This window comes from Astatotilapia calliptera, chromosome 12 (assembly GCF_900246225.1).
Source record: "Astatotilapia calliptera chromosome 12, fAstCal1.2, whole genome shotgun sequence".
NCBI lineage: Eukaryota > Metazoa > Chordata > Actinopteri > Cichliformes > Cichlidae > Astatotilapia > Astatotilapia calliptera.
The window spans coordinates 20,986,723-21,006,227 of NC_039313.1; the positions used below are offsets into that span (position 1 = coordinate 20,986,723).

The following is a 19,505-nucleotide window of genomic DNA, read 5'->3' on the forward strand; positions in this document are numbered from 1 at the left end:
TGTTCGTGTAGATTCTTGCACATCACGCACACATGCAGACACAACGACAACAAACAGGAATCAAACAGGAATTCAATGCACAAATAGTCAGACGGTACGTCTTATATCTATCTTTCCAATGCGGTCTTGAAGCCCTGAGAAAATACTGCCCCCTGACCTGGCTGGCATGGCCACAATGAAACAGCATGAAAGATGGGCTGGAATGCCATTGGAGAAAGCAGGGGTTCAACACCACTGGCACAGAGAGGGCTTAGGAAATGTGGAGAGCCCCCCCCCTCCCCTACTTTTTTGGGGGGGAGAGGTGTACTTGTGAGAGAACTCTTAAGCAGCACAATTCTGAGGTGATGTCTGGCCCCATTCAGCTACAGTAAAACAAAAAGGACTGTGTTTTGTTAGACAAGCTTTATGGGTCTTTTATTAACTGTGTGGGAAGTTTAGTCCCGTAGCTTTTACACTTTGGTGAGATTAAAGTTGGGAGAATGGGTTGAGATCACTCTTTTGGCAGGAATGCTTCGGCAAAGAGGCGTCTTGCTGCTTGGACAAATGCTCAGTTTTGTCTGCAGTATATTTAGTGCTCCTCTGGTTTAACCAAAGGAAGGAATGGCATGTTGAAATGCATTTATTTCGATATAATTCATTTTGTTTAAGCTTAGTAAAGTTCAAGACTAATATCTGTTTTATTTTAACTGCAAGTAAGGGGTAAGGTTTGCTCTTCAGATGTATTGCTAAGGGATAACAAACAATAAATTTTCGAATCAATTCATTTCAGATGTTTACTCATAAAGAAATTCAAAACGAGCATTTTTTGGTAGTGTTTTCTTGCGTTTATCTCATCCCCTCCTATCCACTCCTCCGCTGACCCTATTCTCACCCTCGCCGCACACTCATATATCCAACAGGCCGGCTCACCCCCTGCCCCAACACTGTGCTGGAACTGTTCTAAAGCTGTCAAAACACCCAGCTTCTCACACTCCCTGTGTCCACACAGAGTTCGCTTTAAGTGCACACCCTCCCAAAACTCTAACAAACACACACACTCTTAACAAAAAAACAGCCTATGCAACCTATTCACTGACACAAGTAGGTCAGAGCTCCAGTGGGTCTTGCAAACAGTCCACCATCACCCTGGAACTGATAACGATATCAAAGATTAAATTCTACCTTCGGCACTGACTCACACACACATATCAAAGCACACACACCAGCAAACATTACACTCCATATGTGGATCTACAGGATGAGAGCATTCACTTGTGTGTCTAGCGGGATGATTTTGTCATACAATTTTGTTTTAGAGGTGAGGGACAAGAAAAAAAAATGTGGCATTTGCTTCTCTGGGAAGAAAATTCAGATATGAAAGGTCAAAGGTGAATCTGGAGTAAGTGAACGTTAGTGAAACGAGCTTGTGGGAAACTGGCATTTCTACAGTACATGATTGATGGTGGGAAAATATTGAAAAAAAAAAGCTCATAAATTCAAATATGTCAGTTTTTTTTATTCCCACTGTTAAGCTCTGTCTCTTTTTTCTCTCTTTCCCTCACACAGACACACACATACACAGAGTGGCATGGAGAAGTGGCTGAGTGTTGCCAGAGCCGGCACCCTGGCATGAAATAGAGTGTGTTTTGTAACAGCCGGCCTATTTGGCGATGGGCGATGGCACAGTGTGAGTTTACGTGAAAAACATTTAACGCTAGATAAGGCCTGAGACAAAGTATAAAATGAGGCAGACAGGCAAGGGCGCAAAAGAGGAAGTGAGGGAGAGAGGCTGGAGGAATTGTTTACTTGCGAAGTTATCAGTAATATGCCTTATCATGAGCCAGCTGGAAAACTACATGTGTGGGACCAGTGGTCATTGCTTTATTACACGCTAATGAAGACAAGTCACTGCACTGCTTGTGACCGAACGAGTGAAACCTTTAAAGAAAGCGACAATTGATTGGTCAGAAGATATTATAGACTATTAAAATGCTTAAATGGTGTTTTGTGTTAGGGAGACATACTTAGTTATCTTTTATGCCTTGTAAAACAAAAACTAAAAAACAACAGCTATATTTAAACGCACACACACACACACACACACACAAACACACACACACAAACACACACCATGTTGCTTGATTCAGACACGTTAGCATTTTTGAGACTGTTTTTTTTTTTCTTTTACATGCACACTCGACCACCCCCTCAGTCTCTGGAAGGAATAAATATAGACTAATTTGTTTGAGCTGCTAAATTGCTAAAGTTCAAGTTCTGCAGCAGACCCAATATAAGAGGTAAAACTTTCTGTTGACATACTTGTCTGCAGCTATTATTCCCCCAGTGTCATAACATGTGGGCCGGCAGCTTGTTGAGTCTGACTGCTTGGCTGCAGAAAAATGTTCAACGACTTTAATACAGATATATTTCCAGGTCAAGTTTGTGCTGTTGATGCTGGTGGGCCATGATGGTTGAATATGTTGGGAATGTGAAGTGTCTTTAGGACAGGGCGAGAGGCTGGGAAAAGGAAAGAGGAGGAGGGCGGCACCACTGAGGGTTTATTGTGGGGAGAGAGGGGAAGGTCTCTTTGTTTAACTGCCTGCTGTCTGTCTGAGAATAAACAGACCTCTGATTATGATATTAATGCCAACTTAAATGTTTCACAGTGTGGTGCCTGGCTTTCGCAATGAAGTGCCTGGAGTGAAAAAGAACACGGTGCTGTATATTCCTCGCTGTCCTCAACTAGCAGCCCTAGAGTGCCAAAACGACCCAGTTAGAGCAATGCGGCATCTAGCGCACCCAACCACAACCCCATAGCCCATCGCAACCACCGGCAGATCATATTCAAGTCAAGTTACTCAAGTCTCTCTGTGGATATAGTGTCTTTGGCACAGCCTCAAGTACCCAGTACTCAGTTCTAAGTAAAAACACTTCAGTGGCAAATTCCAGTGATTCCATCGGCTTTGTGTTTGCTGAATCGTTTTCTTGTTTTAAATTCCTTGCTTGTAAGCCTATTTTATCCAAAATCACAGCCTGAGACAAAACAGCAGTGAGTGATAGCCAAGGTGGATATGGGGTTTTGACATGCAGAAGAGTGAAAAAGTAAATTCTTGAGTGGCACAAACCTTCTGCGATAAAGACAGACTATGCATCTGCCTTTGAAGTTATGTACTTCCTGCATTCTGACTTTGGGGGATTGAGGTTGCACAGGCATGGCTTGCTGAGCTCCAGTGCATGCAGTAACAGATAAAGATTTACAAAAAAAAAGTTGGCTTTTGGTTCAATTCAGGTTTACAGGAGTACGTGCACGGACAGACAAACAGCCTCCCTGATACTCTAAAAAGGCAACCTTAAGATCATATATGAATGCAAGGAAATACACATGTACACTCTCTGCTGGACAGACACACAGGTCAACGGAGGTGCCTCTTAAGCTGTAGCTGTCAAGTGCCAGGGCTAATCGTATTAAGGCTCTCTTCAGCCGTTGGTCCAAACTCTTAAAGTGATAGTTCAGTTTGGTGGAAACTTAGCCCTATTTCTAACCTAAACATATCTGTACAACCTGGGTGTTTTTTAATTTTACCAGGGCTGGCAGCTTTTTATATAAGGCGTCTCTCAGAAAACCTGAGCACAGCTTGATACATAAAGAGTCCTTTTTACTAATTTGTGATAAATGGAGCATATATTATGCTCCAGTAAAAAAAAAAAAAAAGATTACTTTAGTTACCATGACAGGTGATGGCTAAGCCGATTAGGACCCTAAGGATTCATAGGCTGTGCAGGTATCAGGGTATTACACTAGTGGAGATGAGTTAGGTACTTAGGTCAGGGGGGCAGCAGGAAATTATGTGAAGCTGGGGTGTGAGATTCAGGTTAAGGAACGACACAGAGACAGATATGGAAATGGGGATGGAGGCTGGGAAGGAAGTAGGACCAGAGCTGGAGTAACTTCAGAAGCTGAGGGCAGAATTTAGGTTAGCACAGGAAACCAGTGTCAGGAGGCTTTAGCCTTGAAGGAGATTGACTCCTTTAAGCAAGCAACATATTTAGCATGTCATATAATTTAAAAATACACTTAAGAATAGAGAACAGGCCCAGGTTTAGTACACCATGGTTGATATGATTGATTTTTATTCTCCTTCCTGCCTTGAACAAGTTTAGTGTATAATCCATGAAAAATTTTCATTGTCAGCTTGAAATTGATATAATCCTTTTGATATACTGTCTTAGTATGCCCTTTAGTAAATCCATCAGCAGGGATCAGTGATGATCTTATCGGGAATTACTTGGAAAGTGTTGTATATAGGATACTGTGTTACTTAATTTTAATAATATTGTGATGGCAGGGAAAGAGTAAGCAGATCGGTTGTTAGAATTACATTTTTATATCCTTTATAAAAGAGGAAACGCCACCCATTAAACAGGCATGGTGCTGCAGGCGTAGCACTTCTCGGTGATCCGTTGGCACATTTACTTAAAGAGATTCTTTTTTTTCTTTCTGAACAAGTGTTGAACATTAGTGTGAGATTACAAGTCCAAGAGAAACCTTTCTTTATCCTTTATCAAATGGACTAAATATTTGTATTTATTGCATAGGTAACTGTGGTTCACCATGGTTGCCTTGTTGATAGTCACTGCAGTAACAACATTATTTGAGAAATCTATTGGCAGGAATGAGAGAAAATGCCACCAAACACTAGAAATTAATGATGCATTGTAAAAGGGAAAAGTATTTAGTGCTTTGTAATAGTTTTATGGGAAATATTTAGGCTCTCTCAGCCTTAACGCGCCCAGCCAAAATGCATGCGAATGCAGATATTTATGTTGTGCAGAGTGCTATGCACTATACCGGGCATTTAAGAGTTTTATTGACCAGCACTTTACAGCAGATCAAAGGATGGAGTCTCTTTCGCAATACATGCAATCTATAAGTGGGTCTTGACATTTTCCCTACTACCCGTGGTAAGGTTAGAAGTATTAGTGACCTCTCTGAACCACATATAAGACTAAACTTTGGAGTGAGGTTAAGATCAGATAACTAACAAGAAAAGGGGAAGAAGAAGGAAACTGGGCCCTTGAAAACTGCATGAATAAAAAGAAAAAAAATATATTTTTGATTTTGTTCTTTATCTTGTACAAAAAGAAAAAAAGGTCCAATTCAAACTGCTAGGTTTAAGAATATTTTGAAAATGAACATTAAATTTAATGTTTCAAAGTTCTAAACTTGTGAGACAATAGGACAGAGAAGGGACAGAGGCAAAGGAAATGCTAAAGTTGTGAGGAGAGAGATGTATTTGGCCTCAGCACAGGTCAGTCAGTATTCTCAAAACAGCCTGATCAAACAGAGAACGAAGCCAAGACAAACACCTCTGGACTTCAGTCTGGCACAGAAAAGCAGAACTGTAGGCCCGCCGAGATCACACTCCACAAAGTCAGTACATCAACCCTGCTCACTCTGCAAAATACTGTGTATCAGAGATTCCTAATCTATTTGGCTTGCAAACACCACAGCTTAGGAAATTCTACCTATGAAAGCCCATACCACAGGTCAAACATGTCGGCTGGATTATGAGTTTTCATTATTTTCTTTTAATAATCAAAAATATTCCAACTGCTATGTGTGGCATTTAATTTGTTAAATTGTAAAAACATATAACTTTGTGTGTTCTCTTTTGAAAACTGAAAGATCCTTGTCAAATATTGTAAATGAGCGTGTTAATGTAACATTTCTATGTTTGATATAATGCACATTTTCATCCTCGCTTCCATTTTTCTTGCAATATCCATATTGCTATCAGCCTAATGCAGTATCCATCTGCTTCTATTTAAAAGACACTTGCTTACATAAAGAAACAGATATGAAGATAGAGAGGAGGGGAAGAGCATAAGTGTAAACAGCAACAAAAAAAAAATCACAGGGAGACTCAGAAATAGTCAGATAGCCACATTACAGAGCACCATGGCATAACAGGAAGGCCCTTTGTTGTGTTTACTTCAAATAACCTGCATATCATTTATCTAGTTGCGCTGCTCTGCAGAGTTCCTCGCATTGTATTAGAATTGAGAAAACAAAACAAAAACAAACGAATTGTTAGGTAAAACCCTTGCATCTCACAGATAAAGCATTTACCTCGATAGCAATGCATTTTTAATTTTATTCAGTTCAGCCCATTGAGTGGGTTTTATAATCCCGAGTGGTCAAAGCATTTTCTCAGGCAGTGCAGGTGGCATGTAATCCGTCAGCTGGCCTGAAATCTCAAAAAAAGAAAAAAAAATCATCAAATGAAGAGATATGATTTTCACCTAAAAGCACTAAATTGGAGTATCCTACACACGCTGCTCGGCTGTATCGCAAAGGAGGTCATCATGCAATCTCCAAATGCAGGAATGTCATTAAACAAGACAGCAAATGTGTGCGCAGAAACAAAGCTGATATCCCGTGTACAGAGGCATCCCAAAATAGTGATGGAAAAATCTATACTAGCGGTTCCTTTTTATTTATTTCCACACCGCTGTGCCATGGCCTGATGATACAACCAGCATGCAATTATCACCACGCACTGTGACCACATGTCATTAATTTGCTAAGCCATAGCACGGCCACACAAGTTTTAATCGTTTGATTAAGGGCGTGGGGTTAGGCTCTTTTGGATGCTCCACCATCAATGATACCAGCTAATCCTAGCCACTTGTGGGCACAGGTCATTTCAACCAAATAAATGTTAAGATGAAGCACAAAGATATTCTCTTTCAAAGATGAAACTAAAAGACAGCTGACCAGAAAACCATAATGGAGCTTAACAAGACTCAAGAAGTCAATATTTTTGTATAACCTGGCCTCTGATGTTGTTGAGTGCATTGCTATTAAGTATGTTGGGCCATTAAACAGGAATGAAGATAATAAAATGATTAAATATTTATGTTAACTCTGGTGATGTATTCCAGTGGGACAGAGAGAGACAGAAACAAAGACCGAGAATATTTCATTGCCAGTCAGTGCAACAATTTCCAAACTGTCTGCTTTAAGAAGACCACAGGTGATAAACCAGATTTTATTGTCTAACCCTTAAATTGTATTTTGTGATCCGCTGTGTCTGACCTCAACCTACATGACTCAGTGTTTTATTGTTTTTCCCCTCAATAGATTTAAATGAAGGAAAAGATCCCTGTATTGCAATAACTAAAAATAGAACATGGCTTAAAATGTCTAGCCACACCACATAATATGTGATGAGTCAATTTCCAATTTTCATGAGGAAACAAACCACAGACACTGCAGTCCTGCATACATCGCGTTTGCTTCTATCAGTTATCATATCTGATTAATTTATTCTGGAGTGTGTGTGTGTGTGTCCTTGACTGTGTGAGAAAGCGAGACAGACAGAGAGCCGAGAGAGCATCAGTCAGACATGCTGCATCATTCTGAAACAGCAAAAAATTGGGCAGCGCTCGAATAAATGGCACGTGGCGGGCGATCACGGGGCAACAATGTGTACGTGTCAAAGAAGACATGCAAGGAAACACCTTAAATACAGCCAACCGCACAAGCACAGGCAAAATTACAGATTAAAAATCCTGTGGTTTCATGGGTGGTTCAGCCAAGACTGAAGCTGGTCTGACCTGGATTAGCAGGAACGGCACCCTTGGGTGTTCTGCTCTCTGAGAATCTGCGTTTGGCTATTACTAGACGAGACAGATACTGTATGTATGTGTCAGTCTGTTTATGTCTATACAGTGTGGTTTGGAAATGTTGGTTTTTGGAGTTTAAAAGCTTCACTGTGTGAGTCATTGTTTCTATATTTGTGGGTCTTGTGTTTGACTGCATTAAAAGATTTTTTGGATGCATCCCTGTGATGGGAAAGCTGCTAGAATGACTAAAGAAATAACTGAAAAATCATCTTTACACTGCAAGTGTCCTCTTTAAAACAAGTGGGGACAGAAATTGAGTGGAGGACAATGCTAAAATGAGCAAATATGTGTGCGAAACTTCAGAGAAACTCTCCTTTTCTTTATGTCACTTTCTGTAACCCAAGGAGAGCTTCTGGCAATGTAGGTGCTAATTGGTTTTTGTTTTTTTCCCCCCCATCCTTAGTTAATGAAAGCCAAATTGCTGTTATGAATGGATAGACAGGCAGGAAAGGAAAGATGTGAAAACAAACAGGAAGATAAGGAGACAGAGTTCCAGGCTTGCAGGCATCGAAAATAAAAGACGCTAGAGATTACTGCTGTGTGAGCAACACGAGCTAGATTTATGGAGCTGCGCGGGCCCATTCGGGCCTGGGAGGTGCTTAGAGCGTCCTGTAGGCGATGCAAGGAGACAGCCACACCCACACAACTCCACACATATACATCAATAGCCAAAAGGCAACCTGTTATGATATGCAATGTCATTTTGTACTGCAGAACACGCGCACTCCAAAACATCATCGCAATTTGGTCAGTCATATGATGCTGGAGCCAGTTCACCAAAAGGGATCGGCTTTCTGCCACAAATGAGAGGAGCAGATGCTAAAGAAAGATTTCCAGGGGTCAAATTGCATACAGCCTTGCACACATGCAAAACTATGCATGCATAATCATGCACAGTTGCACAGGAAGATGTAGTCGTCACAGTGATAGAGCCGTACGACCAGGACACAATCACAACACAAGCATGAACATAAATAGAGACGCAGTACAGCCAAGCCACCAAATGGTGCCACTTGGTCTCGGGAGAATATCTCGCCATCCTTTCCTGGATGCACATGCAGACACACACGCACCCAAGTTTCCACACAGCAAAATAGAAACAGGACAACAGGTTACAACGAGCAAGAGATGTGATTAAATAGAGAAATGGAGAAACTATAGCATGGGTTGAGGAGTGTAAAAGCAGAACAATCTATATGTGTCTCTGCATGCCAGACTGTCAGAGCCACTGTTAGCTCACGGCCGTTTCAAATATCAGTCCACTAGTCTTTTTTTTTTTTGGAAGTTTCTTTTCAGCTATAATTTTAGGTGGCCCTAACCTACCTCAGCTCTCTGGTAATCTGTCATTTTGCAGCCACACAATGCAGTGGCAGGCAGCGTTTCCTGCATGACGGGCACTGAATCCAAGGCACATCTGGAAAAGCCAAAATCTAAAAGTTAAAATACCACAAACAAAATGACTTTTGCAGCATAAAACCTTTGAAACCAAAAACCTTAATCGTATTCTTTCAGCAGTGATGTTGTGTAATATGCCTTCCTATCAGTGCAGCGATCTCAGATCTCTAGACACAACCCCTGTCAGCCCCTGGCCTCAATCCAGCCTGGAGCTATCTGAGGAACCACAAATGGACAAAGACACCCTCTCTGAATTCAGCCAGCTCTCTTATCTCCTCTCGTTTGATCGTGTGGTCCTGTCCCACCCCGGTCCGTCCTTGTTGATGATACAACACCTTCTTATCCAAGTCTCGCACAACTAAAACATATTCCCTCACGCACAGACTCTCTGGCCTTGCAAATGTGTGTTTTGCTTCCCGTATGCATCATATAATGTAGACATTCAGTTTTTTGTACAAAAAGAACTTTGTTCAGATGAGCAGTTTCAATCTGTAAAGTAATCGCACCAAGCCACACTTGCAAGTACAAAGAAATCAGCGAGTGCTAGGGACACGGTGCAGCTGATTATCATAAGGCAAATGTTCAACATGTGGAAAGAGATCATTTCTAAAGGGATGTTTTGTTTGTTTTTTGAACAGATTGTGATGAAGAAGAAGAGCCAGTTGTTAACTTATCTGGTTTTTTTCTTTTTTCTTTTCATTTCTTCTAATGAAATCGTTCCTTTATCAGCTTCTTGGTTCAAACAGAAAACAGGACAGATCTGAGAAAAAGAAGGGTTCTGCCTTCATGTTTACAATAATATGGAATAGGACTCTGTCAGAATTTCTCATTCTCACTCTCTCACCCTGCTTTACTCTTTCCTCCATGGCCGAAACCTCTTCGTGTCCCTCTTCTTTGAACTCCTGTCCTTTTTCTTCCCTCTACAGCTCAATTTCTCCTATATTAATTTGATACTATCTGCTTCTCTTCTCTTCTCCCAGCAGACAAAGGCCTATGTTCTTTCTCACTCTGCATTCTGCTCTTGCATACACATTCTTTGCTCACTGACACGCCATTTAAAACAACAACAACAACAACAACCAGAGAAGCAGCCAATAAGAAACAAACTGTACAATTGGCATCGCCAGCACAATCCCTTCTCTTATTCTCTTTTGCCCTCCCACCCTCCCTCTCCATCCCACCACCACCACCTCCACCACCACCACCATGTTTTCTCTGTTCAAAACTTACTAAAGAGGACAAACATCATGTGGTGCTGGGAAAAGAAGACACTGTTGCAGGATGACTGAGTCTCTGTTATATTTTCTCCATTCTGTGTGTGTGAAGAGTTATGTTGAATTCCACCAGCGTGTGTGTGAGCGTCACTTTATTACTAGTTACATCTAATACACCTACCACACACACACATGCACCTCACAGACACCAACTATTCAAATTGTTCTTGAGCCGAGGTGCAGGCTTAAAGCAGACTATTTGTGTGTTTTAGTTCTGTGCATGAGCATGTGCGCGCATGTGACTGTGCATGTGCGTCGTATTGCCCAGATCACACAAAGACACTTCTTCTTATACGATTCCCAGCTGTGTGGACTTGGCGCGCTAGTCAGCCATTCGACAGCCAAGAATGTTTGGTGTGCAACTCTACTGGAAAGCCCCAGTTACCCACACACACTTACTTAAACACACACTCACAAACACATATGCACCGCATCTACTGAGACATCCTACTCCTCTGAGCAGACGCAGGGAAGGGCCTCACCCCAAAAGGAAGAACGGTTCAAATTCCACAGCTGATAGAAAAAACACTGAACAGCGAGGGAAAAGTGGAGGAACTGATGTCAACTTTTGTCACACCATCCCTACACCCACCACATTTTCACCATGCTTCTATTGTGGTTGATGAAGGGGGGGAGGGAGGGTGTTTAGACTGTTGTCAGAGAAACCAGTTTTCTTTCCATGCTTTGGCCAGTAACTGCAGCGAATCACTGTTTGGCTCTGTAGACACTAAGTGACTCCATTCTGCAGCTATTCCTTTAAGCTTGACTCATGTATCCAGACTTCTGCAGGTGGTGAGCACATCTAATTCTGTATTTAACCAAGCTAAGCAAACTAGCAGTTGCAGGGAACATCACCATATGGCAGAAGAAACTGGGATTTACAGTAGAGCACAGCTAAACAAGATGATCTGTGCAGTTCTTCCCCCTTTTTACCACAAAAAGAAAAGTGGGAAGAGTATGAGGTAGAACTTCCACTTGCCAAAAACAAAAACCCAAACTGCCCTTTTAGGTAGGTCACAAAGTTTCATCAGTGCTGTGCAAATCAGTGTTTTTGTGTGTACGTGTGTGTGTGTGTGTGTGTGTGTGTGGGGGGGGGGGGGGGTTCTATAGGAAGATCTACAAATAAAAAGATAAAGTAAAATTTCAATTACTTTTCAAGTGTTTGTTCAGTACACCCCCTCTAAGATAACTTATGTAACCTCCCAAAAAGCTTTCGGAGAAGTTCAAAACGGAGGCTGTTCTAGTTCAGCCTGCGATATGTCGATAGCGCAATACACTGAACAGCCCAAACTAACTGAATCGTTATGCAACCCTTTGCTGTCTGTCCACATGTGGTCTTGCACTGTGAACTGCTCTGTAGCGAGCATACAGATTAAATGGCATGGCAATACACGTAGCATGTGCAACAATCCCTGTAATCTCCTACCTTTGAAACACATTCGCTTCTGCAATCAGTTCAGGGCTCTTTTATTTCCCCCCTTCGACGTCCACTTTAAGTTCACACCTCTCCGCTGCTCTACTCCATTCGCTTTATTCTGGGCAGCGCTCGTCTCTCGCTTCTCCCCATTAAACTGCAAGGCACAAACAATTGCGATCACTTAAGAGCATTCCTCGGGATGACAACATCTAATCATAACTCACATGCTTTAACACTTGCTCCTCCGGTTCAGCACTTGAAATTCCTCAAATCATCGCTTTCGTTTCGTGTAAAGATCTGCCAGAGCTGACAGAAGAAAAATACTCCCGACTGTTGTAGCCGAGAGACGCCAGGAGAAATGCAATTACACGGAGACTGCTGCATATTGCAAAACCTGCAGACATGCTCTTGTTTGCAGACCCCTGCTATTGTGCTCCGGGATCTGTCTGGGTAGTTGTGAGCCTGTGGTCCTGATGCGAGTTTTTCCACGTCCCTTTGTTGTTTCTGTCACACCTACAAGGAGGGAACACACGGAGGAGGGGAACCTTGCCCCTGCTTTCTTTTGTCTGACTGTTTTTACCCAGCAGAATCATGGCTGAACTACTCTATTTCTTTTTTTTTTTCTTTTTTTAAATTTATTTTATTTTGTTTGTTTCTTAAAATATTACACTTTACGTCGCAGACGTACGAGCGTCTCTGGCATACATTTCATCCTCGTGGCATCAGCCCCGTTTCGATCTTTTCTGTCTTGATTTATATTTCTTCCATTTTTATTTATTTGTAATCCGCCTATAACTAAACAGCATATCCCTAAATAAAAGTGCATTTGCCCTTTGTTCTATCTCACCCGCACTTTTATCTTTTAGTCCCCCGTCTCACCGAATCCCTTGCCAGAAGTTTGGTCCTTGCTGGGGAGTAGACTGTCGCCGCTGTCTCTCTCTCTCTGTCTTCTCCTCCCCTTTCCTTCCCGCGTTGTCTTTCCCAGGCGGTGGCAGAACCCAGTTGTGCTTCACTCCAAACCATCCTGCATGGACAGCACGCCAGCGCTTATCAACGAGCACAGTGATGACTGCATCACTGCTTGTCACAAGCGCCACACCCATCCATTCATAAAGCAAAGCGAGTGCCAGCCTCCAGACCAGACTGCTCGCTGGGTGAGGAGGTAGTAAAACAACCACAGTGCTCCTTAAGGGGAAAATGGCTATAATATTCGTTTAGAAAGTCATGCCTTATATCTCTGTGTCTAAGGTGCTGAATTATGAATTTGTAGCCATTTAAATAAAATAGATCTCACCGTGTGAGTATGAAGTGATGAGTGTTTTACCATAGTAAACGTGATGGTTGGGGAAAAAACGTCAGCACTACGCAAGCATCGTGGTCTTCATAGTGACTATAGGATGTGTGAGTTTACGTCTTTTGCTTAGTACTGTTTATGTATTCTAGTATAATTAAAATTGTAACACCTAAATAAATAAATAAAAAATCATTTTAAACACTAATAATCTGACACGTAAGATGCAGAGTCACAAACTTAACAAGTGTGTATCCGGGATCAAAATGAAGGTCAAGTTCAAAGTTGGGTGTTTTGTTTGATTCATGAACATAGAGCGAAGGGCACTAAAGAGTTCAAGGTTGCTTTCAACTTTACACCATATAACACAGTCTTTCAACATTTTAATGTATTTGTAACTCCTCATAGATTATCCTTGACAGCTTTATAAAATATTTTCTATAATGGGTGTTGCAGTTGGATTTATCCCACCCCCTCTTGCCACTTATTGAAATATTTTGTCAGAATGATAGATAGATAGATAGATAGATAGATAGATAGATAGATAGATAGATAGATAGATAGATAGATAGATAGATAGATAGATAGATAGATAGATAGATAGATAGATAGATAGATAGATAGATAGATAGATAGATAGTAACATAGCTGACTTCAGCATATGCACCTGAACAAGTCTGTGTGTGGAAGTCCATGTAGTTCATAATATGGCTGAAACTGTTTACACCTTTGTTTTTATTCTTTCCACTACTCACCCAAGTTCAAAACTATTTGGGGGGATGTTTTGGCGTAGCAAAACACTATTGTAAGGTCTTGTATAGTCACTCTTTGGAGAGGATGTTGGCTACAGAGCCATTGTTCCACAAATACAGGTTGAAGTTTTTTCTGAGTAGAAACAATTCATCACTAGTCAATCAGCTGCCATTAGTGCTCTCCGTCTTTGTTATTCAGACACTTCAGTTGCCCATTTAGCACTTGGTTCTGTCAGATAGACATTTTATTTTAAGAATTAATTTTACCATTAGGTTCAGTAGTTTGTTTGTTTTTTTACTAGTGTTTGGGATAGTGTTATCAGTATTATCACCACTGTATGGGGTATTTATGGGGGCAATAGTTAAAAAGTTAAGGACAAGTATTACGATACAAAACCAAACCTGTTGTTAAGGCAGCAGACTCATAATCTCAATGAACGCCCAAGCCTCAGTAAACATATGCACCAAATATCTCTTCATTCTTCTTGTATTGACAAATCTAACCATTAGCACAAGCAAAAATTAAAGACTGTATATATATGGTCTACATTTTTTTTTCCAACATTAGTCAACTCATTTATTTTTTTCACACCTAGTTGTATTTTTTTATTTTAGCAACAAGGTGAGCCAACAGTCTTCTAGGAACAATTCACCTTCTTTGAACAACCGTGAAGATGTAAGGCTAAATAAGCAAAGCAACACGTCATTTGGGTCAGTTTGTGTAACCTTCAGGATTTAAGATTCAGTATTTTCACTGCCACTGTGTTTAAACATAGTTGTGTGAAATGCTTAAAATTGGGAGCTTTTATTACAAACTGGATAAAAGGATAAAAGTCAAAAGGGTACACAGTTCCAGTGATAATAATATGAATAACTGCTAAAAGTTAAATAAAATGAAATAAAATGGTATCAGTCCTAGCTTACAACTTGTACTTGCACTTTCATCAAAACAAATCAAATCAAATTTGAAAATATTACAAGTGTTTATAAAAATACACCTTTGTGTGGAAGGTAATGTACAATATAACACAACAGGAAAAAATGATCACTTCAATTTATTCTTCACCATAAACTTGTTTTTTTGAATAGTCAGTGAAGTATTTGACCCCCACCTGTCATCAGCATTTCTGTAAATAGAGGTCTTTTCTCTGTATATTCTTTTTTTGGCAAAAGCATAAATGTCAGGAAATTGAGTGAGTGTGAGAGGCCCTTGTCTCTCACAGATTCCCTAAAACTCCTTCTCAGCCAGGCATCTGAGCTGCTATTGTCTTGTGAAGGGAAAGGAACTTGCCCAGGCTTGCTCCTACCTCAGCATGCATGCAAGTCCTAAGCAACCGTCCTCAAGCTATGGCCAGCAGATGCTCACATATGTGCAGGCGGGTGTTGTCACATCATGCTGTAGCCGCACTCTTAGTACACTTGGGAAGAACCACTACTGTGAATTATAACACAAACACAACACATGCACACACATACAACACACATCTGTGAACACACATGCTACAACTTCTCTGAACTATAATACGCATACACAAAGTCATTTATTTTCACTCTAGTCCCTGTACCTGACCATTTTCAAAGAAATGTTTGACCTATGAACCATTCAAGCATAAAAAGACATCTAACCCAAGGGATGAATCAGTGTTGTGTCTACTCATAACAGACCGCTTAGCAGGGAATCTATTTTAAATTGTATCTTTAGCTCTTGTTACTAGCAGCCCTTCACAAAAACGCAGACTTTGTACCCATTTCAATAGTTTGCCAATGTTAAACAGTTATCAAGGCATAAAAGAATCATTTTACCAACAAGGTGATTCCCAAAGAGCTATTAGCCAAAAACTAGACATTCTGGCTTGGCGGGAAATTTGCAGAAACTAGACTGGTGAAGAACATAGGAAAGAGTGACAGGCTTGAGCGACTACAGCAAATAAACAATGTTGGAAAGTCATATCCTTAAGAAACAGGGAAAAAAATCCAGCAAAGACCTGACACACTTCAGTTGATCCATCTAGTGTTCACTGAAACCTCACCAGAAATAGTGTCAGTAGAAGGGCTTTGCTACCAAGAAGCCATTCTTAAGAAAGGGGAAAGGGGGAATAGGCCCAATTACACAAGAACTGGACTGAAAATCAGTGGCAACAGGTTTTATGGAGAGATGAATTCAAATTTGAAATATCTGGTTTAAAATCATTGTTAATATGTACAGAGGGGGTCAGGTGAGAGGTACAACGAGATAATGTTATTCACCTCATCTGTCAGTGGTCATAATGTTATGCCTGATTGGTGTACATTCTTAAGCAGTAAGGGTGTATTTTGTTTTTGGCTTACTTTTTATTAAATAAATAAAAACAGTCTAATTTGTCATGTGCAGTTGTGTTTACCCACCTTTAAAACCTGGTAAACTCCAGATAGTTTTTTGTTAATGTCCTGATACAAAAACCCTTACAATTGAAAGAGGGTAAACTTTCTTTTTCTACTAGACTGCAGATGGAAATAAAGATGGCTATAGATACAAATACATGCCACACTGAAGGTCATGAGACTATAAGTGTATTGAATCTGTCAACTTCTCTGCTTTAATTGGGCAAAACGTCTCTTCTCTTCCTAATGGTGTAGACGGGTCTACCAAACCTTTATCTCAAAGTGTCTTGTACAGCACTTTTGAATTGCCAGAGGCCTCTGCAATAGCACTATTTATGCAGCTGCATGGGCACAATAGGGGCATAATAGGGGATCCACATGGTTCATCTCTCACTCTGTCCCTTTCCTAAAGGGGGGAAACTGCTGACCCCAAAGGTCTGAAAGTCCTATGTCAGCTATATACAACAAACAAAAACATTTTGCCTATGTGTTGCACCTCCAATACATAAAAATATGCCTTAACAATACGATACACAACTAGCTACACACTCACAAAAAAGTCCTGCACAGATCATTTGCACTCAGCAGCTCTGTCCCTTCACTGTAGTATGTCAGGAACCACAATGGCCTTTGACACCAGACATCACACCGAAAGCTAACTTTAGGCTGACGGACCACAATGGGCTTCTCGTTGCCACAGAGCCTCTGCTTTTTTTCTGCTTGATCTCGCACAAAGCGGTGTTAGAGAAATACCAATTGAGCCTGAACAATTGCTCACAAAAGGGGCACTGACTTGGTGTTTCAAGCACTCTTGCTAAAGATATCACATTCTAGACCACGTGTTGTGATGGCAAATTACAACTGTTTGACTATGTGCTGCAGTTATTGTTTTCTACTCGTAAAATATTTAAATCCAGGGGATTTCAGAAGAGACTTACTGCTTAAATTCTAGATGATTATAGGATTATTTTTTAATATCTTCTCAGTAGAACACTTCTCAAATGTTTTACATGGACAGCAGCGGTCTGCTTTAACATCAGTGGAGGGGATGCAGAGTTGCAGAGCAAGTTTGGAGCATATTTTCAATATTTACATTTACAAAAATATATATAATTAAACTTTTCAGCCACATGAAGTTTGGACATCTGTAGCAACTGACTCTGCAGAAAGTTGGCGAACTCTGCACTATGCACCTCAGCATCCAGTGACCTTGCTTTTGATTTTATGTGGCCTACCCTTTCATGGCTGAGTTACTTTTGTTCCCAATCGGTTCCACTTTGTTATAATACCACTAACCGTTGACTGTGGAATATTTGGCAGTGAGGGAAATTCACAACTGGACTTGTTGCGCATTTTTCAGGGATGAGGGTTTGTTTGTTTTTTTTCACCAAGTTGTTATATGGTGGGTAATCACAGTGTGTTTGTATATTACCAGTATGTGAACAGTCAGTTTAAGAGAAAATAAAGGTGACTTTGAAAACTGAATAAGTGTACCTCAAACAAATGCTCATTACCCCATCGAGTTTGTAAATATTTTGCTTTTTCTCTTTTTGATTTTGTGTTTTTGGACATGCGCATATGCATGCTGTACCTGTGTCATCTGTTTAGAAACCTCAAAAAAAGGGGTCAGGGGTCAATTTGTTGGTGAGGACAAAGATCAAAGAGGCAATGACAGAACTCCTGCTATGTGTTCTTCCCACGTTCTCTCCAAGCACCTCCATCAAGGATGAAGGGTAGCATTCGGTCTGGGTCCGTACTCATCCAGGTTTGGACACCTGGCCTCTTTGGCCAGAACTCCAGGCTGCCCGTGTCCCTTCAGAGCATCACTTGGGTGCTATGAATAGATACAGGCGTATGCTCGCTGCTGTCAGCTGGGCATTGGCACGTGTGGCTCATGCAACGCAATGCTCCAGACTGGCGTCACTGCACCGACAGCACATTCAGGTCACCATGGAAACAGGGATGAGCACAGCTACCTCTGCCCTAATATTCATTGGCTGCATTTTACAGACAAACCGCAATTTCTTATTCTTTATCTTTATCTTCCTGTCTTTGTTTTCTCACCTCTTTCTTAAAAAAATAATAACTATATCCCTCTCCATCTATTTTTTTACTTATGACGCTCAACGGGGAACTGGAGGTTTGAGATTCTACCAGAGGGCGTTATAGTAACCAAGTTTTAAAACCTGGGTGATTTTTATCCTTATGGCTCTAAATTAATAGTATGACTACAGGAAAGTATGGTGTCATGGCAGTCCTCTCTCTTGTTTCCTCTTTAGCATGCGCTGTGAAGGTGACCACCTTAATGAAAGGGTGTGTGGGTCACTGCATTTTTCACTGAGGGACAACTGTTTTCTCAGGAGAAATGAGCAGATTGCAGTGTTTGTACTTCCGCTTCATTTGCCACTTTGTGTTTAATCACATATCATTTACTGCGTACTGGCCAGAAGGAAAAAGGCCGGCTTGGTAGTAGGGACAGATACTGGGTTATCACTGAAGACAGGAGTTACTGGGAAGTTGTATCCTCTGCTGTAAGTGCTCTTTTTCAGTCTGCAGAGAATATCTATGAAACTAGTTGCAGCTTTCAGACTTTTTGAAAGCTGCCACTGGGTCAATTCATATATAAACAATGACAGCTGTTTTTTTAATGATATTTCTTCTTCTTTTTCTTAGCCATTGCTGCAGGTAAAGCAGAGCACAAGAACTCAGCATTTCTCTCTAAACCAAAGATTCGTCTGTTTCTCAGACTCGCTCTCCCCCACATACTGTGAGCAGATTGATATATGATATTGTGGGACTTACTTAAGTGAGTAGTCTTTTACATTAGAGTCACAGAGGCTCAAGTTTCTAGTGAGTTAACCAAAAGCAAGGCTGATATTACGCTGACATAAAACCAGACAGTTAGAATTTAAATCAACCTGACACAAGCTGTTTAAGGTTTTGAAGATGTGGATATGCACTATATTGTATCTAGTAAGATTTTAATGTGTATGCAGCTGTTGCTCCGCAGCATTTATATTGACATACAGAACAGGAAGGGAATGTTTGATAAATATGGTCAGTACGTCATATAGCCAACACACCCAAGACAAAAAGAAAGAAAATGGTCTAGATAGTCCAACAGTATGCAACAGTAAAGATGACCCCAATGGCAGCAAATTGCTGGAAATTTTACTATAACCCTGATGTAGAAAGTAGCTTACCATGGGGAAGAAGCTAATACAGTGTCTAAAGAATTTTTTAAAGTTGCAATATTGGTTTCGCTAAATGTTCTCACCCTAGATAGACTGAGCTTTGTTTAACTTGTCAGGAAAGAACTGCCCAAATATATTTGACACTTGCATAGA

The 19,505-nt window shown here is 40.8% G+C and overlaps 1 protein-coding gene across 4 annotated transcripts in view; it reads right to left on the reverse strand.

Moving 5' to 3' along the window:
• rhobtb4 (Rho related BTB domain containing 4) overlaps positions 1-12,874 on the reverse strand; it is a 39,265-nt gene extending 26,391 nt beyond the window's left edge. The window contains exons 1-2 of one of the 4 annotated variants that reach the window (XM_026186232.1): positions 12,634-12,696; positions 11,764-11,908 (exon numbers count right to left, since the gene is read on the reverse strand). Coding sequence is in view for 1 of the 4 variants with exons in the window: in XM_026186228.1 (XP_026042013.1) it covers positions 12,634-12,857 (224 nt within the window). In the remaining 3 variants the exon portion in view is untranslated. Of the gene's footprint in view, positions 1-11,763; positions 11,909-11,978; positions 12,332-12,601 lie in introns of those variants that run through there. The other 3 variants (XM_026186233.1, XM_026186231.1, XM_026186228.1) reach the window with 3 other exon arrangements.
• Positions 12,875-19,505: the final 6,631 nt, after the last annotated feature.